This window comes from Halichondria panicea, chromosome 1 (genome assembly GCF_963675165.1).
Source record: "Halichondria panicea chromosome 1, odHalPani1.1, whole genome shotgun sequence".
Classification (NCBI taxonomy): domain Eukaryota; kingdom Metazoa; phylum Porifera; class Demospongiae; order Suberitida; family Halichondriidae; genus Halichondria; species Halichondria panicea.
The window spans coordinates 16,141,596-16,163,079 of NC_087377.1; the positions used below are offsets into that span (position 1 = coordinate 16,141,596).

General features: G+C 38.3%; 3 protein-coding genes across 4 annotated transcripts in view; 2 read left to right on the top strand and 1 right to left on the bottom strand.

Moving 5' to 3' along the window:
• Positions 1-21,484, top strand: part of LOC135352059 (uncharacterized) — a gene marked incomplete in the record, with an annotated part of 851,949 nt that overhangs the window by 744,740 nt on the left and 85,725 nt on the right.
• Positions 37-6,389, top strand: LOC135352108 (thioredoxin reductase 2, mitochondrial-like). 2 transcript variants are annotated; one of them, XM_064551277.1, is made up of 17 exons: positions 37-195; positions 249-335; positions 439-495; positions 597-691; positions 970-1,022; positions 1,357-1,431; positions 1,515-1,593; positions 1,673-1,735; positions 2,626-2,696; positions 2,753-2,772; positions 2,961-3,052; positions 3,250-3,421; positions 3,787-3,923; positions 4,184-4,279; positions 4,753-4,917; positions 5,327-5,424; positions 6,023-6,389. In XM_064551277.1, the coding sequence occupies exons 1-17, from the start codon at positions 123-125 to the stop codon at positions 6,144-6,146; spliced, it is 1,557 nt and encodes a 518-aa protein (XP_064407347.1). In that variant the 5' UTR covers positions 37-122; the 3' UTR covers positions 6,147-6,389. The 2 variants fall into 2 exon arrangements, with proteins under 2 accessions (XP_064407347.1, XP_064407348.1); XM_064551278.1 differs by lacking the exons at positions 37-195; positions 249-335 and having other exon boundaries at positions 459-495; positions 544-691.
• On the bottom strand, positions 6,307-8,115 carry LOC135352111 (uncharacterized). Its single transcript, XM_064551282.1, has 2 exons — positions 7,946-8,115; positions 6,307-7,801 (listed from the first exon to the last, which is right to left on the bottom strand). The coding sequence occupies exons 1-2, from the start codon at positions 7,998-8,000 to the stop codon at positions 6,489-6,491; spliced, it is 1,368 nt and encodes a 455-aa protein (XP_064407352.1). The 5' UTR covers positions 8,001-8,115; the 3' UTR covers positions 6,307-6,488.

Consider the following 21,484-nt stretch of genomic DNA (forward strand, 5'->3'; position numbering starts at 1 on the left):
CGCACCTTATCCTTGAAGATTGGTGGGGGCGTTGCCTGTCCTTGAGTCTATTCATAGATTAATGGTCTATTCAACAACCACATGGACCCAGTGGACCTATAGAGCTGGATGGAACCGTAGAGATGCTGTCACTAAGAAAGCACTGGTTCTCTCTGGTCAGGCTTTGTGATGTCCTACATGTAGCAGGGAGAAGGAGTAAGGAAGTGTAGTAAGTGTATAGGTATAATTATATTTGAACCATTTTGCAGGTCGCTCTTCAGGTGTAAATGTGAAGTACGACTATGATCTAATCGTCATTGGAGGTGGCTCTGGTGGCTTAGCTTGCTCCAAAGAAGGTTATAAATTTGTGTTCGTTTCAACCTGGCCGTCTCTGCATTGCCCTTATACTTAATCACAACAATTGTTGTTTTTTGTTACAGTAAGTTTTCTCCCTCACAGCTTCCCAGCTCGGAAAGAAAGTGGCTGTTTTAGATTTTGTGAGCTCCTCTCCCAAAGGTGACCTCTCTGTGGGGAGTAATAATTAAATATTGTAGTTTTGCACAGGCAATGCGTGGGGTCTGGGGGGCACTTGTGTCAATGTTGGTTGTATTCCACAGGCAATGCGTGGGGTCTGGGGGGCACTTGCGTCAATGTTGGTTGTATTCCAAAGAAGCTCATGCACCAAGCGTCACTACTGGGTCAATCCGTAAAGGTAACTTTCACTATCCTACACTTGATTTTTCCTCCTTTCTTTACTCCTTTTTCCCCACTTTCTTCAATTTCCCCACTCTTTCCCAGTATTCTTCACTCTAAACTCTAAACTCCTAAATGTGTTGTACTCGCTGTAAATAATTAGCTATTTCAGATTGGAAAATTCAACATTCTGTTCTGTTTTTACAATGTATAATTTTTATTACCAACCTTATCGAATTTTCGATTACTGACCGTATAAATATAGACAGTTGACTGTATTTGCGTCTCTCCTTTCAGGATGCTAGTCATTATGGCTGGAATGTTCAAGGGGACACAATCGACCATTCTTGGTAAGGATCACCAAAGTAATTTCTTTCCCACTTATAATTAGCAGTACAGCTGAATCTCTTTGTGTTTCACCCTTTCGTTACCTAGAAAGTGGGTGCGGTGTACAAGTACATGTAGAGGTATACAGTAGCTGACTGGGGGTGGGGCTGACTGCCTAGGGATGTAAATGGTCTCCAGGCAATGCCCCCTCCCTATATCGTACTGCCCTTTCGAGAGCGGGTGATCACGAAGACCAGACACACGTACAGTTAGGGAGCAAACAATTCCTCTTCATACATACAATAATTTTTTTGTATTTCTCTATGCATGTACTTTGAGTAAGTTTTTTTTTCCCAGGGAGTCCTTGGTGATGTCAATTCAAAATCATATCAAATCTCTCAACTTTGGTCACCGAGTGCAGCTGAAAGAAAAGTAAGTGATAATGCAGATTGATGTATCGTATTAAAAATGTATAATTTACTTTGCTCCCATTTTTTCCTCACCCCCTGTCACAGAAACGTCGAGTACTACAACGCTAAAGGTTCTTTTGTAGATAGTCACACTGTACTGGCCCGACACGAAAATGGAGATGAGGTGATGGAATCTTTGTTGTGGGTTAATTAATTGATATCGAACATTTTAATGTGATGCTGCATGTTTCTTTGATCTTCAGGTCTCATTGAGTGCTGAGCATATTGTAATAGCTGTGGGAGGTCGGCCTCATTACCCTACAAATGTAAGAATTTCTGTACTACCCTCGAAATGCGTATAGCTGCATGGTAATTTAATTCCAGGGGGGCAAAAATTTCGTTTTTGAACACTGGACCATGAATGAAGCGACTTTGACTTGACTACCTTTATACATGCAGTGCAAGCAGCAACCACGACAATAAAATATTGCTTACTCAGGTACATTAAGGACTGGGACCAGCAATTATTGTTGATTCAGCGGAAACGAAGCTCCGCCCACGATTTTTACTATCAATTGTGTAGTAAAAATGGAGTTTTGCTGCTCTAATCTTCAGCTCAAATTCCGGAGCATAAAACCTTAGTTTAAGTGTTTACTTTTTAGTGCAGTAGTTAGTTCAAAGCTATATACAGGCACTACCGTTAGCGCCTAACAGTGGGATCAGCTAAAGGTGAGATTTTCTAAATAAAGTACTTTTTCACCTTAATATTTTGCATGTAAAGGCTAATAACTTACTTTTCATTGATCCCACTGTTAGGCGCTAACGGTAGTGCCTGTATATAGCTTTGAACTAACTACTGCACTAAAAAGTAAACACTTAAGCTAAGATTTTATGCTCCGGAATTTGAGCTAAAGATTAGAGCAGCAAAACTCCATTTTTACTGCACAATTGATAGTAAAAATCGTGGGCGGAGCTTCGTTTTTGCTGAATCAACAATAATTGCTGGTCCCAGTCCTTAATGTACCTGAGTAACCATGAATATTTTTCCCCCCGAAAATTACCTGCTATACGGTACATAATATAATTATATCTGTATTACCTTGAATTATGTGCTCTGAAATATTTATCAGTGGCCGCTAGAAGTGATGGCAGCCCCGTCTAATTAAATGACTGTTGGCCATACCTTCTTAATTTTCTCTTTGTTGCCCCTACTCAGGTTCAAGGGTCGCACGAGCATGGCATCACAAGTGATGACCTGTTTTTCTATAGCAAACCTCCTGGAAAAACGTGAGATAATTATGGAGAGAAAAAATGTAAATTTGCTTTTTATGTCTTTATTGCAGCTTGGTGATTGGTGGAAGTTGTATCCTTTTTTGTTTTTGTATGTGTTGAATTTAATATACCTTGTGTCAATATGTGTGTGATTACATGATTGTGTTCATCACTGCGTGTCGGTATCGACACCTTATTCAGTATGAGGAGTAGTCCTGGTTTTACGCATGTACATGTACTCAATAAAGCAACTATTGTCCTTGACGTTGGTTTTATCAGATGTTGCATTGGAGTGTGCTGGGATATTGGCTGGACTGGGTTGCCCCGCCCACCTCATGATTAGGTCACACCCACTCAAGGCATTTGATCGGGTAAAGGCGACTAATTTCCCCCGTAAACTGTACCACTGTACATGCACATGTTCATAAGTGTGTAATTGCATGAACAAGCTACAGTGTACGTATGTGCCAGTGCCTTGTGATTTTTCTCAAAAATGAATTTACTGGCCGTCTATAACTTTTGTTAGGAGCATCTGCAAAGATGTGTTCGATCTGTTTCCCCCTCTCAGGATATGGTGAATTTGGTGATGTCGAGTCTACGAGGTCACGGAGTACAAATCCTCTCACATTGTGAGCCTCAATCGATAGAGAGAGGCAGCAATGGACGACTAGACGTTGTCTGGCGGGACGAGGCAAGTCAAACCTGTCGGGACCAGTTTGACACTGTTCTTTTTGCCACTGGTGAGGCTAATAGAGTGAGACAGGTACACGTTTGCTTTCAGACACACAGTTGGTGGCGGTTGGTACTTAACCACCTCTAGACAAGAAGTACCTTAATGTTACTATTATAGACGGGTAGTAATTTCCGATTTTTCAATACACATAAACTTATGACCTTCAGCATAAACATTTAAATACTCGAGGCTGGAGTCGAGGCTAGAGAATCCCTGAATGTTTTGAAATAAGAAATCCTAGAGGAAATTTTCTTCCATTTCTATACATTAGGTCCCTTTAGTATTTCTTAGTTATTGTACCACTGTACATGTACAGTACAATAATTACATGTACATAGATTGAGTTTATATATAAATTGTTCTTCCACATAGGCAGACAGGCCTCCACCTGGGCCCTAGAGCTCCCCAGAGTGGGTGTGGCAATGGACACGCCCACTGGGAAGGTGCTGGTCGATGAGCGTGACACAACCTCGGTTGACAACATACATGCCATTGGAGATGCTGCTTATGTGAGGATTTCAATTTTCTACTGTATTACTAGAATATTCTGCTAGTGAAAAACCTTTGTGAATGAGCCAAATCAGCAGAAAAATTTGACCCTTTGCAACCTAACTATTGCGTTTTGGCAAGGATCTTACCAGTACTACTAATTTAGGTTTTGTAATTTATTGTTGCGAATTGATCAACCCTTGCAAAGTTCGCAATATGTTTCATGCTCGTAATTAGTATCTGTAAAATGTCTAATGTCGATTATTGCTATTGATTACAGGGGCGCTGGGAACTTACTCCGGTGGCAGTGAAGGCTGGCAAACTATTGGCTAGAAGACTATTTGAAGGAAGCAACGTTCTCATGAACTATGAAACGGCAAGTCAACTCCTCACTAGCTACATCAGTATGTGTGTGATACCGTACTTAACGGTCCGTTTTCTTAATTTATTCTCCCCCTGAAATCTTCTTCATTCCATACCAATGATGCATGAGCAGCGTCATGGTTGGTTAACCTGTCGCTAAGTTATCGACTATCTCAAAGATGTCCCTTGTACGGATTATTAGCCATTTCCATTACCTGTGAATGTGTGGGTCCTCTAAGATTACACACAACACGGCTGGTTGGTCAGTCTCTAGGAGGAGTATAGAGTCTGCATGCATAATGATAATCTTTTAGGAGCCTTCCGAACATCACTCCATTAAGCAATGCTTTTTAGAATCACCTTTGAAGGATCCTTTTGCCTAGGCAACGTTAATTTAAAGTATCCTTTTGCCTAGGCAACGTTAATGGGTGTTAATCAAGCATATGTAGATATCCCAGTTAAGTTTCATTCACACACATTTTGCAGGTACCAACGACAGTATTTACTCCACTCGAGTTTGCGTCGGTAGGGTTGTCGGAGGAGGAAGCTGTCAGTCGCTATGGAAATGAGCGGGTGGAAGTGTACCACGCCTTCTATCGTCCGTTAGAGTACTACCTACCACACAGAGACTCCAGCCAGTGCTACATTAAGGTTGGTTGGCATGGACACTGTCTACATTGTCGTGTATATTATGACATCGTGTACATGCATTGTGTAGAGCCAGCCAAACAGTTTTTGATGGGCCATATCTTGAGTTTGGAATGTGATTTTTAAAAAAAGCTTTTCCTCTAAGAGTACACAATAAATAACTTTTGTAATGCAGGTCATTTTTGTGTATACACTTGGTGATAGGGTTCTCAAAGAGCTATAATTATAGTACAGAATGCATGTTTTAATCAGACCTTTCAAACTAGATCAAAAGCGTTATGGGCGAATTTTGTTTATAGCCTATATCTCCTTGTATTTGCTGGTATTTGTGTGTACCGGAATGCATTTAACTACTCAAATGCAACGTTGGCCATATATATAGGTGATGATGTAATGTTTGTTTCTCATGCAGATGGTATGTGAGGCAGTGGATACGGAGAGGGTGTTAGGTCTGCACCTGTTGGGCCCTAATGCTGGGGAGGTGCTGCAAGGGTTCTCAACAGCCATCAAGTAAGGAGGACATGCATACACATGCACAATATACCGTATAGCGCGAATTTTTCAAGGCACTTATATTTCGTGGATTGGCCTCTAAAAGCATTTTCGTCGCACAATGTTCGCGGAATGATTGCTTACCGGAAGCCACGCCTTTAAATCTTTGCACGTTATAGCAGGTAATTCTAAGTAAAGAACAATTTTCGTGTAGGATTGCTACCTACGAAATCCGCAAAAATTAAGCCCCTCGAAAATTTCGTGCTATACATGCAGTACTTACTACAACGTGCTTTTGTTGTATCTTAATTGTGTATCTGTTGGAAGTTTTATAACTATAAGTGGACTTATAAAGTGTACCTAGTAATATCGCGATCTTTTCAAATCTCTCACTCATCCACACAACCTCAATGATGTACATGTATATACGTGTACCTGAATAGCTATAAGTAAGTATTACGTTAATGCACAGGTTTCATGTGTAAGTTAGCACAGTTTCTACAATTATGTCGAGCTATCAGGATATAGCTCTATAGAGTCATCCATGCTATAGCTCAACTCAACAGTATAGTGGCTTTGTAGTTCACCTTATATATGTTTTCACCCCCCCGTTCAGTGCTGGTCTGACTAGGGATCAGCTTCATGGGACAATAGGGATCCACCCTACCTGTGCCGAAGAAGTAGTGAGACTCCACATCACCAAAAGCTCTGGAGCCGATCCCACACTCACGGCTTGCTGAGGGTAGCTTCATCGCTGGCCAGCTTCTGGAGGATCACTATAGACGGGAAACTCTTTTAACAAATTTTTTACATTGACTACAGCCAGAATTATATCTTGTGCAATTTTTTGATGGTTTACTTGTAAAGCGCTGACAGAGTGAACTTGAGGTTTTTACTGCACATATGAAATTATAATTATCATTCATCCATCTACTGTTGAATCTATATCTCTATATATATACAAAAAAATTGTTTGTCCTTTGTCATTACTAAAATTGTAATTCTACAAGACTACAGTTTCAGTTTGCAACTATAACTATAGCTACATAGTGTATATCTATCATCGTTCCAAATTAAGTTCTTTACTGGTCATAAGGGACTGTTGCAATCTTGGAATTGATGGGGATGTTGTCGTGTGGATATTCTCCAATTTCTTTCTGCTCGACAACAAATTTTACCTCAACTCCCGGCCTGAAAATGAGGCAATGAGTGGACCCTCCAAAGTGGAACATTCCGAGTTCTTGTCCCTTCTTCACGCGCTGTCCCTCGTACACTGTGATCTCATTGGTCGACACTTCAGCCATGCCGATAGCAAGGAATGCCATAAGACCGATGTACTTGTTATCAGCCTCGATAAAAATGACGGCACGAGCAGCGACTTCGGTGAGGTAACTCTGAGTATCGTTCGGAGCTGAGTCATCAAATCCTGCACACTGTGCCTCAGAATAATAACTGCCTTCCACAACGTATGCTTTCTTGATTATACCGTCTACGGGGCTGTGCCAACGATGGTAGCTGAGGGCGCTTAGAAATGCTTGGTATACCGTCCCACCGACAAAAAGATCAACAAGCGGATCATTGGCAAGCATGAACTGCATCGAGTAGGGCTGTGATTTTATCCAAAATCGAGCTCGACGTTTGACGTTGAATTGAATGTTGAAAGTTGCTGACTCGCAAGCATTTGCAATGACCTTTGTATCGTCAGGGCTTGCAATTGGACGCATTCCCTCTCGATATTGTCGTACGAAGAAGTCGTCCCAAGATGTGAAGCCATGATAAGCAGCTTTAGGATCGCAAACAAACTCCAAATCGAAATTCGGCATATCTTCCATTGCTTCCTTTCCGAACCACCCTGTTTTGTCATCGTTGCTTAGAACGTAGCAGGAATCAGACGACTTCAAAAACGTTCCCCAGCAATTCAGAACCCTTTTGAGTTGCGTGTTGACCTTGTCGTTAAGAAAGGCAGCGTATCCACCGACTGTTGCCATGGGCCAATCCAAGATGGCATTGATTGGGAACCCGACGAGACCCTTCCTGCTGTACTCGGGTGCTTTGGTCATGACTCTGTTGATAAGACGAAGCATTAGACGGTAATGCCTCACCTGCGGCTTGCCCATTGGATCGAGAATGTACGGAGGTTTGAATGGAACTTGAGCAAACATCTGGTGAAAGAACATGCTGACCTCGGAATCAGTCTCGATGAGGGTCTTCAGGTCTTCCACTGGTGGGAGAAGACCGGGGATTTTGAGGCCTTCTGCAGCTGCATCTATTTCGTCAGCCCCGTCAATCTCGTCAGTGCCGTCGACTTCTTCGATGAGTTTCTTCAGCCAATCATTGAGGCGCTCTTGATCGGAGGGTAGCCATTTGCCGACACGATAGGAGACAATTTGTGCTTCTGCATGGGGATAGATGGAGAGAATAACTAAAATAGCAGCTGTTTCTATACATGTACATGCATGCATGTACAATGTCGTAATAATAATTATACTGATAGGTGAGCATGCGATAATGTTAAAGCAACTGCAACAGTATATAATACCTTTTTTCGATCCTGCTGCAGGTGTACCAGAGGGTGGTCCACGACGTCCTGACATGGTAACTTCTGAGAGAGAATATTTCAGCTCCGGGTATTATATTCTTGAGGTCCTCAAATGTTGAATGGTGCAAGCTCGTTTGTGTCTCCTTTATTTATAGCTGCTTGCATCGTGTCTGCACATGGCAAAATGCTTGAGTGAGTCCATAACACATACTTGCAACTATAGTGTTATCAACTATGCATGACCACTGTTTTAATTATGTGTTATAATATTATTTTATTGGTACGAAGTTCGAAACATGATAAATACCTATAATTATAATTATATGCAAGAATGTAATAGACAACATAATATTAATATTATATAGACAATCAGTATATAATTATATGCAATATTAATGTTGTGTATACAGCTATATACCGTAGCTTTTCCTCAGCCTGTATAATTACATACATTTCCAACTATGTATATAGGCCATGACGAACGTTTATATATAATTATGTCATTTACTCTCGTTTCCCATATAGCTACAAGATTTATACATGCACGTTAGAGATATTACCGTACCCTCCCGAAAATATGCCCATCCCCTATTTTGCTTCGAAGTTCTTACACAAGGGTATTTTGACTCGTAATACGCCCACCCAGAATGCCTGAGCAGTAGCTAAATGCCATCATGCATGTTCACAATTTAATTTTAGTTGAAGAACGCAATTTTTAGCTGGTATTACCCGTATAGCTATAGTTAGACTCAACTTCTTGCTGGACCAAGATATCTGCATGTGTGGATCTGTTTGCTTTGAAGATGTCTAAATAATTAGCACAAATCTGAGAAAGTCATCACCCAATTTTGTAAAGAGATCATGCATGAAATTTTTACACATCCTAGTATAGCTCTGAAGTGTGTCAAAAAGTAGATTACATCACCCATGCACACTTGGATTGATCAGTGTGCAAATTCCAAGCCTGTGACAGATAATTATACAGGAAGTCACAGCATATATACATCTGATACATGCACTGTATGCCTACATGTATATAATTATGTTCGATACTCTCATAATCTTGCGTATAATTATACTGTGTTGTGTCTATATTATAATTATACGTAGCTATATATAATAATAGTATCCTATATAGATTTAACTTTCATAAATAGTTACGGATGCTGTTTGGTGGTGTTTTCTCATGTGTTTGTCTGGGATGCATATTATAATTATGCTGTTTAGTGGAGTTCTGCTAAATGTACTTTTTTATTAAAGATTTAGCAATTAATGCAAGGATACAACAAATAGCTATAAAGCTAGGGTGAAGAGTGTCCTATAATATAAAAATTAAAACATATATTAACACATACGTTTTAATAGCTACAACATGTCAACTAAGTGAGAATACAAATAATTATGTCTTAAATGAACATAATTATAATACTATAGCACAGTCCATACTAAAGCAAATTCATTGTGGCTAACGAGCTTATTCCATACTGCAATTGCATGAGGAAAAAAGGCCGAAAATTTGTACAAGGATGTTCTACATTTGTAGGGGACCAGAGAGAAACAGTTACTTCTCCTGTATACCCGACGTACATGCATGCATGTTGCATGGTCACTTAGGGCATATATACGTTGTTGTAATATCTATATCTCATATACTGTCAATTAAATGCTTCAGGCTTGCTAAATAGCACTATTTTCTCGTTGATTCCATAATTAAGTATACATACCTCTAAGTAGAATAACATTTGCTACTGTAACATATAATTATATAAGAGGCACCATTTTAACTAGATATAATTATTATACTTATTGCATGTAAAAATGGCCCATGGAAAGTTTCCATTTGCATGGCAGGCAAATTTAACATAATTATACACTTCATGTATTAATTGACATTTATAAATACACAATTATAAAGCAATCTTAGCTTATGGCATGATTATTATACTAAGAGATAATAATATAATACTAGTGCAACGTACGTGTATTTAGTATGGTCAACACAATGTCATTCTATATATAATTATAATAATTATATAATTATGTCTTATTTAAAGTGACTGATAGCTCACATCATTCAGAATCGTTTGTAGAGCTTCACTATTGCATACTGCATCTTTTTAGTTTGTTCCCGAGCATTTTAATGGCTTTTCTCATTTCAGGGTTCCTCAAGATAGCTATGGAGTCCATTACTGGTAACAGTGAGTACAATTGTTGCAATAAGGCTAAGACCAGCAGCAAAGCTTTAGGTGGATGAACTCCCAATGGTGCAAAAAATAGGTTGATCAAAATGTATCCAAACAATGGTGGAATATATACTCCAAAAAGTGAGAGAAAGAGTGTGAAAAAAGTGATATTTGCCTTTCGATCCCGTTTTCTTTGTTCTACGTCCTCTTGTGTGCCTGAGGGTATGATCATTTGGTTGCGTACTCTCTTTGCTTTGATGAGCATTGTTATGTACATCACCATGGGGACTACGCTACCCATTATCAGTCCTAGTGCTATGAATAATGTTGTGTGTGTCTGACAAAACGTGTAGTTAGGGCATGTCTCGTCAATGGGACCGATGCATACCCAATTAACTCTACTGACACCAAAGCAACCAAATATCATCTTTAGCCCTCCGTTGATTGCAGATAATGCTAGCACTATCGAACATAGTATCAATATCACTTTCCTTCTGATGTGTCTGCTGTATCGGAAAGGTATAAAAACGGTGCAGAAACGATCGCAGACAAACACAAACATGAGCCAGTTACGAAGGTTGAATGCAAATGTAAATACTCCACCAGTGATATTGCATGTGTGTAATCCAATTGACCATTGTCCATCAATTGTAGAAATAACAGCTGTAGGAAAAATGATAAGTACGTACGAACAATTGATGATTGCCACTTGTAGAGTTAAGACAAATGTAGTCTGATGCAGATGCTTGAATTTGATGATAAGGAAGATGATCAGTCCTGTAAGACTTAGAGACAATGGAAACAGTGCAATGTAGTATACAAGGACAAAGTAGCGTAATCCTAACTCAGCATTGTCACTCAATTCTTGGTTTCCAAACAGCCTATGCTCTTCACAAGATTGGTTTAGCTCACTGGAGAGGTTCATTGTAACTAGCTCGACCTATATATTGACTTGTACTGTGCATGTGGTGTCTATTATGTAGTTTTCTTTAAATTCTCAATTCTTCATGTATTATATGTTCAATTGATGTTTCGTGCTGTTTTCTCATATTTTGTCTCTAGTATACCCACACACGTGCATGACACGCATCATTTTGCTGTTTTAGTGGTGTCTGCTCATCTATTTCTCTTGTGTGTACAATCATTGAGGCGCTCTTGATCGGAGGGTATAGCCATTTGCCGACTCGGTAAGAAACGATATGTGTTTCTGCAAGGGGAGAGATAGAGAAAATAATTGAAATAGCCTATATTCTGTTTCATGCGATGATTACTATAAATATTTAAAGCAACTGAAACATTATATAATACCTTTTCCCTTTCCTTTTTTCGATCCCGCTGCAGGCGTACCATGCAGAGGGTGGTCCACGATGCCCTGACATGGTGAATTCCGAGAGAGAATATTTGAGCTTCGGGTATATTCTTGAGGTCCTCAAATGTTGAATGGCGCAAGCTCGTTTGCATGTCTCCTTTATTTACTGTACCCTCGCGAAAATACGCCCACCCTTTTCTGCAAGAAGTCTAGGCTTATTAGGGGACTGGGCGTTTAATCGCGAACGACAAGTTTTCATTTGAAAAGAGGGGATGGGCGTTTATTCAAGATGGGCTTATTTTCGCGAGGGTACGGTATAGTTGCTTGCATCGTGTCTGCACATGGCATGCTTGAGTGAGTCCATAACACATACTTGCAGTGATCAACTATGCATGACCACTGTTTTGATATAATTATGTGCTATATGGGTACAAAGTTCAATATATGCATGCATACGTAATAATTATATAGCCAACACAATATAATTATGTAATTATACCGTTTCTGGTTATTTTATTTTCGAGGTATTAATCAAGATCAGTGAAAATTTAGTGCCTCGAAAATTGGTTTACTTCCGGTTGAAAGACCTCTCTACTGTAGGGGTGTGGTTATTAGTATATTAATATAAGTCATTTTAATTATATACACTTCCGTATAGTATTCATGAAATAAAACAATTTTTAGCTTGTGACCGGCATAATATAATCGTATAATTATGATGTGCTATTAGTGACTGGAGAGTGTACAGTAATTAATCCCGTATCACATCCGGTCCAGTAATTGCACCTCATCATTTACAGCATGCAATTACTTGTCACGCTGTCAATGACAACGGATTGTTTTCGAATAACTGCCGCAGCCGAAAATTTGATGAAAACTGCAGAGAACTTCATCATACACGATTAGAAATCAGTATGGTTACTCGTGCAATAAGGCATTAATAGCACTCATAACAAGCACTCGGCTACGCCTTGTGCAATTAGTAGCCCTGCCATTACTTGTTCTATTAATCCCATATACATCTTAAGCATACTATACAAATAAAAAATTATATAGAGAACGTAACATGACATTGTGCTGCATGACCAAACTATGAATACACTATAAGTTAATAAATACGTTTGGTCTTATTAAAAGGTGACTGAGAGCACCTAATTACTTCTCATGCATGCATTCAGAATCGTTTGTAGAGCTTGTTCTGGAGCATTTTTGTGGCCTTTCTCATTTCAGGGTTCCTCAAAATAGCTATGGAGTCAATTACCGGTAACAGTGAGTATAATTGTTCCAATAAGAATAACATTAATAGCAAAGCTTCGGATGGTCGAACTCCCAACGGTGTAAAAATTAGGTTGATAAAAATGAATCCAAACAATGGTGGAATATATACTCCAAAAAGCGAGAGAAAGAGTGTGAAAAAAGTGATGTTTGCCTTTCAATCTCGTTTTCTTTGCTTGATGTTTTCTCGTGTGCCCAAGGACATGATTTGGTTGCATATTCTCTTTGCTTTGATGAGCAGTGTTATGTACATCACCATGGGGACTACGCTACCCATTATCAGTCCTAGTGCTGTGAATAATGTTGTGTGTGTCTTACAAAACGCGTAATTTGGGCATGTCTCGTCAACGGGACTGGCGCATATCCAAATAATTCTACTGACACCAAAGCAACCAAATATCATCTTTAGCCCTCTGTTGATTGCAGATAATGCTAGCACTATCGAACATAGTATCAATATCACTTTCCTTCTGTGTCTCTTGTATCGAAAAGGTATGAAAACGGTGCAGAAACGATCGCAGACAAACACAAACATGAGCCAGTTACGAAGGTTGAAAGTAAATGAAAATACTCCACCACTGATAACGCACATGTGCATGTACTCCAAGCGACCATTGTCCATCAATTGTAGAAATAACTGCTGTAGGAAAAATGATAAGTACGTATGAACAATCGATGATTGCCACTTGCATGTAGAGTTAAGACTGATGCTAAACAGTGCAATGTAGTATACAAGGGCAAAGTAACGTAATCCTAACTCAGCATTGTCACTCAATTCTTGGTGTCCAAACAGCCTATGCTCTTCACATGATTGGTTTAGCTCACTGGAGAGGTTCATTATGACTAGCTCGACCTATTAACTTGTACTGCTATAGAAACAGGGCTAGTATAGAACCCTCACTACATTCAGGTTACTATATACAACCAGCCCTTTGGGCCTCTAAAGTAGAAACTTTCTAAACAGTGTTTAACTATTATATATAACTATAGTGCTACTTTATATGAGATTGTTCTGGTTATACGGATGCTGTTTGGTTGTGTTTTCTCATGTGTTTGTCTGGGAAGAATACTTATAAGTATGCTGTTTAGTGAAGTTTTGCTCATGTAACCATCCATGCATGCACGGTGTCTATTTATAGTTAGTGAAGTTAAGACGTACTAGCTTGCATGCCGATATACCGTATACTGCATGTGTTGTGTCTATTATATATACGTATAATTATAGTGTTGCTTTATATTAGATTTCTTTCGATTGTTCATATATATAAAATGGTTACGGATGCTGTTTGGTGGTGTTTTCTCATGTTTGTCTGGGAGGCATAATTTATAAGTATGCTGTTTAGTGATCAGAAGTTATTTCTCCAGACCTGTATATACCCCCGGACATACATACATGCATGCATGTCACTTAGGGCATTGTTGTGATATCTATCTCATATAATAATTATGTACTTTTACTGTGTGCAGAAAAACACAAGCATCCGTAACCATTTATAAGTTAAACCTAATATAAAGCAACACTATAATTATATATACATATATAATAGACACAACACAGTATATACGGTATACATGCAGCTATACTAGTCATGCACAACTATTAACTTCGCAAACCATAAATATAGACACCATGGATGGATGTAAGATATGCCCACAGGGTATAACAATTCCCTCTCATAATTTCCCCAGACATGATACAAGATCTTGTAGAGATAATTTTGTCTGTCGGCATGTTAAAAAGTAGGGTATATATAACGATGTTTGATTTGAACAAAGGGCAATTGCCGGCCACACAAATGCATGGTCCTGGGTGAGCAGGGAGATAGAGACACTGCTTGGGAAATTTCTATTTTCGCTTTTCTATCACTATAATATAAATAACAACGTTTCGTGTAAAATCGTTTGTATATAGAGCTTCACTGTTGCAAATGATGTGTACTGCATCTTTTCAGTTTGTTCATGAGAATTTTAATGGCCTTTCTCATTTCAGGGTTCCTTAAGATAGCTATAGAGTCCATTACCGGTAACAGTGCATACAATTGTTCCAATAAGGATAAGACCAGCAGCAAAGCTTTAGGTGGATGAACTCCCAATGGTGCAAAAAATAGATTGATCAAAATGTATCCAAACAATGGTGGAATATATACTCCAAAAAGCGAGAGAAAGAGTGTGAAAAAAGTGATGTTTGCCTTTCGATCCCGTTTTCTTTGCTCTGTGTTTTCTTGTGTGCTGCCTGAGGGTATGATTTGGTTGCGTACTCTCTTTGCTTTGATGAGCAGTGTTATGTACATCACCATGGGGACTACGCTACCCATTATCAGTCCTAGTGCTATGAATAATGTTGTGTGTGTCTGACAAAACGTGTAGTTAGGGCATGTCTCGTCAACGGGACTGGCACATGTCCAAATAACTCTACTGACACCAAAGCAACCAAATATCATCTTTAGCCCTCCGTTGATTGCAGATATTGCTAGCACTATCGAACACAGTATCAATATCACTTTCCTTCTGTGTCTGCTGTATCGGAAAGGTATAAAAACGTTGCAGAAACGATCGCAGACGAACACAAACATGAGCCAGTTACGAAGGTTGAATGTAAATGTAAATACTCCACCAGTGATATTGCATGTGTGTAATCCAATTGACCATTGTCCATCAATTGTAGAAATAACAGCTGTAGGGAAAATGATAAGTACGTGTAAAAAATCGATGATTGCCACTTGTAGAGTTAAGACAAATGTAGTCTGATGCAGATGCTTAAATTTGATGATGAGGAAGATGATCAGTCCTGTAAGACTTAGAGACAATGGAAACAGTGCAATGTAGTATACAAGGACAAAGTAGCGTAATCCTAACTCAGCATTGTCGCTTAATTCTTGGTGTCCAAACAGCCTATGCTCTTCACAAGATTTGTTTAGCTCACTGGAGAGGTTCATTATCACTAGCTTGACCTATTGACTTGCTGCTTTAGAAACAGGGCTAGTATATATAGAACCCTCACTACATTCAGGTCTAAATCATGTAGAAACTTTTTAAAATTACAGTTTTTACATAATTATATAGTGTTACTTTATATTAGATTGTTCTGGTTACGGATGCTGTTTAGTTGTGTTTTCTCATGCATGTGTTTGTCTGGGAAGTATATAATTATAAGTATTTATGCTGTTTAGTGAAGTTTTGCTTATGTATTTCTCCAGACCTGTATATACCCCCAGACATACATACATGCATGCATGTCACTTAGGGCATTGTTGTGATATCTATCTGATATAATAATTATGTACTTTTACTGCATGTGTGCAGACAAACACAAGCATCCGTAACCATTTATAAGTTAAATGTATAATGTATTATTTATAGCAACACTATATATACGGTATACTAGTCATGCAATATTAATATAATTATAATATATAGCAACACTATATAGGGTATACTAGTCATGCACAATTATTAACTTCGCAAACCATAAATATAGACACCACGATGGATGTAAGATATGCCCAGGGTATAATTATTATAACTGTGATAATCCCCTCTCACAATTTCCTCAGACATGTTTGATACAAGATCTTGTATAGATAGCTTCAGGTAGATGAATTCCCAACGGTGCAAAAATCAAAATGTATGCCAGCAAAAGTGCATGGAATATACTAACTCCAAAGACCGAGAAAAAGAGTGTGAAAAAAGTGATGTTTGCCTTTTGTATTCTTTGCTCTGTGTCTTCTTGTGTGCTTGAGGGTATGATTTGGTTTTGTATTTTCTTTACTTTGATGAATAGTGCTATATGTACATCACCATGGGAACGTAGCTACCCACTATCTGTACAATTATTGCAATTACTATTGTGTGCCACTGACAAATCTCGAAATTTGGGCATGTTTCGTCAAAAACAGGACTGATGCATGCCGAAGTAACTCTATCGTACACAAAGCAACCAAGTATCGTTGGTAGTACTGCATTGATTGCAGATAATGCTAGCACCGTCGAACATAGAATCAATATCACTTTCCTTCTGTGTCTGTTGTATCGGAAAGGAATGAAAACGGTGCAGAAATGATCGCAGACAAACACAAACATGAGCCAGTTACGAAGGTTGAAAGATTAACAAGAATACTCCACCAGTGATATTACATGTGTGAAATCCAGCTGACCATTGTCCATCAATTGCAGAAATAATAGCTGCAAACACGAAGATAAGTATACGAACAAGAAATCGAGGATTGCTACTTGTATAGAGCTAAGAAAAATGTTGTCTGATGTAGATGCTTAAATTTAATAATGATGTAGGTGATCAATCCTGTAAGAATTATAGGGAAGATGGAAGCAGTACGATGTTGTATATCCAAGAACAAAGTAGCGTATAATCCTAAGTCAGCATTGTCACTCAATTCTTGTTGTCCAAACAGCCTAAGCCCTTCACAAGATTGGTTTAGCTCACTAGAGAAGTTCATTGTGACTAGCTCTTGACTGGTATGCTAGACAAGCTAAGTATACTGTATGTTGAATTGCATGTCTACTTTGTGTTGCTTTACTGAAGTATAGTGTGCATTGTCATGTTGATATTTTTCGTTTTTTCTACCTATAATTATAGCACCATTTATATGGCGTGTAAAGTTGACCCATAAAATTGACCCCTTAATTGGCAAGCAAGTTTAATGTACCCATATTGCCCATATAATTATATTTGGGACAACATTTACGCAATAGCAAAAAAATAATCGAGTGTATAATAATTATTGCCACTCGCAGAGTTAGGAAAAATGTAGTCTCTTGTAAACTTGATGATAAGGAAAGATGATCAGTTCTGTAAGACAGTACAGATGATGTGACTATTGTGGTAAATTATATAATGTCACGCAATAACATTAATTTTGTGTTTACAGCAATTAATTAATATAATCGTTGTTGCAGCAGTACTCAATGCAGCTGTACTTATTCTCTGCATGTGACTCGTCTGTTTAATCTTGAGTATATATATTTTCCATTTCATCATTCATTCCTAGCTTATTTTATATACAGTCCATGCAATACTGGTGTATGTAGAAGCGATATGGGGCTTCCCCCTCATTTTGGGACACCCGGCCCTAAAACACTAGCGATTTGGGGTGTTATATTTTCAGTACTTGTGTTAGCATCAGTATAATATATTGCAGCAGTTCTTGTTGTATCAAAAACAGTACTCGATTCAGTATCTGTTCTTGTAGTACTAGTTGTAGTAGTACTTGTTCCAGCTGTACTTTTTACATCACTACTGGCTGTTGTTGCAGCAGTTCTCGGTGTTGCATTTGTTCTTATATTTCCTCTTCTTTGATTTGTCAGTTTGTTCTTGAGTATATTAATGGCCTTTCTCATGCCAGGGTTCCTCAAGATAGCTATGGAGTCAATTACCGGTAACAGTGTGCGCAATTCTTGGGATAAGGATAAAACTATTAAAAACACTTCGGATGGTTGAGCTCCCAATGGTGCAAAAATTAATTCGAGTACAAAGAATCCAAACAAAGGTGGAATACTAACTCTAATTAGAGCGAGAAAGAGTGTGAAAAAAGTTAAGTTAGCCTTTCGATCTCGTTTTCTTTGTTCTACGTCTTTTTGTGCTCCTGGGTGTATGATACGGTTCCGAACTATCTTTGCCTTGATAAATAGTGATATGTACATCACCATAGGGACGAAGTTTCCCACTATCTGTCCTAGTGCTATAAATATTATTGTGTGAAGCTGACACAACTCGTAATTGAGGCATGTCTCGTGAATGGAAATGATGCATTCCCAAACAACTCGACTGAAACCAAAGCAACCAAGTATCATCGGTAACCCTGCTGCGAACACAGATAATGCCAGCACTGTTAAACACAGAATCAATATCACTTTTTTTCTATGTTTGTTGTAGCTGAAAGGCATGAAAACGGTGCAGAAACAATCGCAGACAAACACAAACATGAGCCAGTTACGAAGTTGCACAAACAATACGATTATTCCACCATTGATATTGCATGTGAGTATTCCAAACGACCATTGTCCATTAATTGCAGAAATAATAGCTACAGGTAGGAATGTAAGTACGAACAAAGAATCGATGATAGCCACTTTTAGAGCTAAAAAGAATGTAGTCTGTTGTAGATGCTTGAATATTTGATGATGAGGAAGATTATCAGTCCCGTAAGACTTAAGGACAATGGAAACAGTACAACATCGTATCCAAGGACAAAGTAATGTGACGCTATATCAGCATTATTGCTCAATTCTTGTTTTCCAAACAGCCTAAGCTCTTCACAAGATTGGTTTAGCTCACTGGAGATGTTCATTGTGACTAGCTCAACCTAATGTCTTGACTTGTATTGCTTTAAAAGTCACAGTAAACTAATGTCTTTTAAACTGTCAATTCTTCAGGCTTGCTAAATAACTAGCACTATTTCCTTCTGAATCAATAATTTAAAATTGCTACAAAGCACTATTTTAATTCACGTTGCATAAAAGAGGACTGTATAGAAATTCTCCTCTAGTTTGAAACCATTACATACGACTAAAAGTAGAACGTCCGAATAACAGACAAGTTGGTGCAGGAGGTTTTGTCGGTTCGGAGGTCTAGGGGTTGTACTATAATTATAATGTTACGTTACCTTAAATTATTTATAATTATTATAAGGTATGTACAAATTATGTATAGATTGAGACAATAATGACTTCAAGGTGCACAAAGATGATGAACTGAATCAGTGTCAACCCCGAATAGCGGACACCTCTAAAGTAATATAAAATAATAGTTGATTAATATTCTTGAATATTCCTTACTTTGAGGGCATTGTTGCTCCAATTCAGCAGAACACAAAGGCATATGGTATTTTTATCGCCATTCATTTTGCAATAAAAGGCTCACCATAAAAAAATTGATCACAATGTGTGCTTGCAAACCCTTGTCTGGTGAATACTAAATAATAATTCCCCTGATTCTTTATCTGACTGTGCACGTTCATTTGTGTTTAAAGCTAATTGTTGCAGCATTATAATTACTTGTTGCAGCAGTACTCGTTATTGTATATTCATTCTTGTGTTCTTAATTCTGTGATCTTCTTGGGGATTTACATTTCAGCTGATATACATTTGTAGCTATTATAATTATAGAGTATTATGTCGTACTATACATTTTTCTTAACTCTATAAGTGGCAATCATCGATTGTTCGTACATAGTTATATATTTTCTACAGCTGTTATTTCTACAATTGATGGACGATGGTCAATTGGATTACACACATGCAATATCACTGGTGGAGTATTTTCATTTACTTTCAACCTTCGTTAACTGGCTCATGTTTGTGTTTGTCTGCAATCGCTTTTGCATTGTCTTCAGGCCTTTCCGGTACAACAGACACAGAAGGAAAGTGATATCGATACTATGTTTGACAGTGTTAGCATTATCTGCAATCAGTGCAGTGCTATATACCGACTACATTTATAAGCGAAAACTCGGCCTGGGATCCGAGGCTATTATATATGTACAGTAGACTCTCGCTAATCCGGCCACCTGTGACAGTGTAGCTTATAGGGCGGATTTCGATGGTCGCATTTTAGAAAATAGCCACGGCTAAAAAACAACCTTACCTCGAATCTAATGACTGTCTGTCTTGAGGATAATAATCATTCTACTCTCTATAAGTGTAATTTAAGTTATCTGCCAAACCACACACAGTATACTGGTAGTTTGGGGCAGCAGCCATGCATGCAGTACTGGCCAGTATACGGAATATAGCGAGTGGTATGGGGTGCCAAATGTGTCAAAATAAAAAATGCCCGTATTTATATATCCATGCATGTGTGTATTTACAATTTATATCCACGTGTATATTTATAAAACAAGAAGGATATAAATTATTTAAATCAATAGCGTGGTAATTTTGAGACATTTGCATGGCACCCCATACTATTGGCATAATTATATAAATGGCCCGTGGAAAGTTTCCATTGATTTTGGCAGCCAAATTTACCATAATATATATATATATTCATTATAATTTTGCATTTAGCTTGTGGCATAATTATAATGGAGATCATGACATTGTGTTTGAATACGTGTACACGTATAGGTTAATTGCACTATTATATATATAGTAATAATAATTATGTTCTGTCTTATTAAAAGGTGACTGAGCACCATTCATAATTCTCAATCGTTTGTAAAGCTTCACTATTGCAAATGGTGTGTACTGCATCCTTTCAGTTTGTTCCTGAGCATTTTAATGGCCTTTCTCATTTCAGGGTTCCTCAAGATAGCTATGGAGTCTATTACTGGTAACAGTGAATACAATTGTTGCATTAAGGATAAGACTAGTAGCAAAGCTTTGGGTGGTTGAATTCCCAACGGTGCAGCAATTATGTTGGTCACGTAGTATGCAAACAATGGTGGAATATATACTCCAAAAAGCGAGAGAAAGAGTGTGAAAAAAGTGATGTTAACCTTTCGATTTCGTTTTCTTTGTTCTGTGTCTTCTTGTGTGCCTGAGGACATGATTTGGTTGCGTACTCTCTTTGCTTTAATGAACAGTGCTATGTACATCACCATGGGGACACAGCTACCCACTATCAGTCCTAGTGCTGTGAACACTGTTGTGTGTGTCTGACAAAACGTGTAATTGGGACATATCTCGTCAACGGGACCGATGCATACCCAAAAAACTCTACTGATACCAAAGCAACGAAATATCGTCTTTAGCACTCCGTTGATTGCAGATATTGCTAGCACTATCAAACATAGTATCAATATCACTTTTTTTCTG

Bases quoted from the DNA above. Each gene is read 5' to 3' on its own strand.
- LOC135352108 (XM_064551277.1), top strand. From the start codon at position 123: ATGCTGTCACTAAGAAAGCACTGGTTCTCTCTGGTCAGGCTTTGTGAT. The intron at 692-969 runs GTAACTTTCACT...CTCTCCTTTCAG, and splicing joins TACTGGGTCAATCCGTAAAG to GATGCTAGTCATTATGGCTG. The intron at 3,053-3,249 runs GTAAAGGCGACT...TCCCCCTCTCAG, and splicing joins CACTCAAGGCATTTGATCGG to GATATGGTGAATTTGGTGAT.
- LOC135352111 (XM_064551282.1), bottom strand. From the start codon at position 8,000: ATGTCAGGACGTCGTGGACCACCCTCTGGTACACCTGCAGCAGGATCG. The intron at 7,802-7,945 runs GTATTATATACT...ATCCCCATGCAG, and splicing joins TGCAGCAGGATCGAAAAAAG to AAGCACAAATTGTCTCCTAT.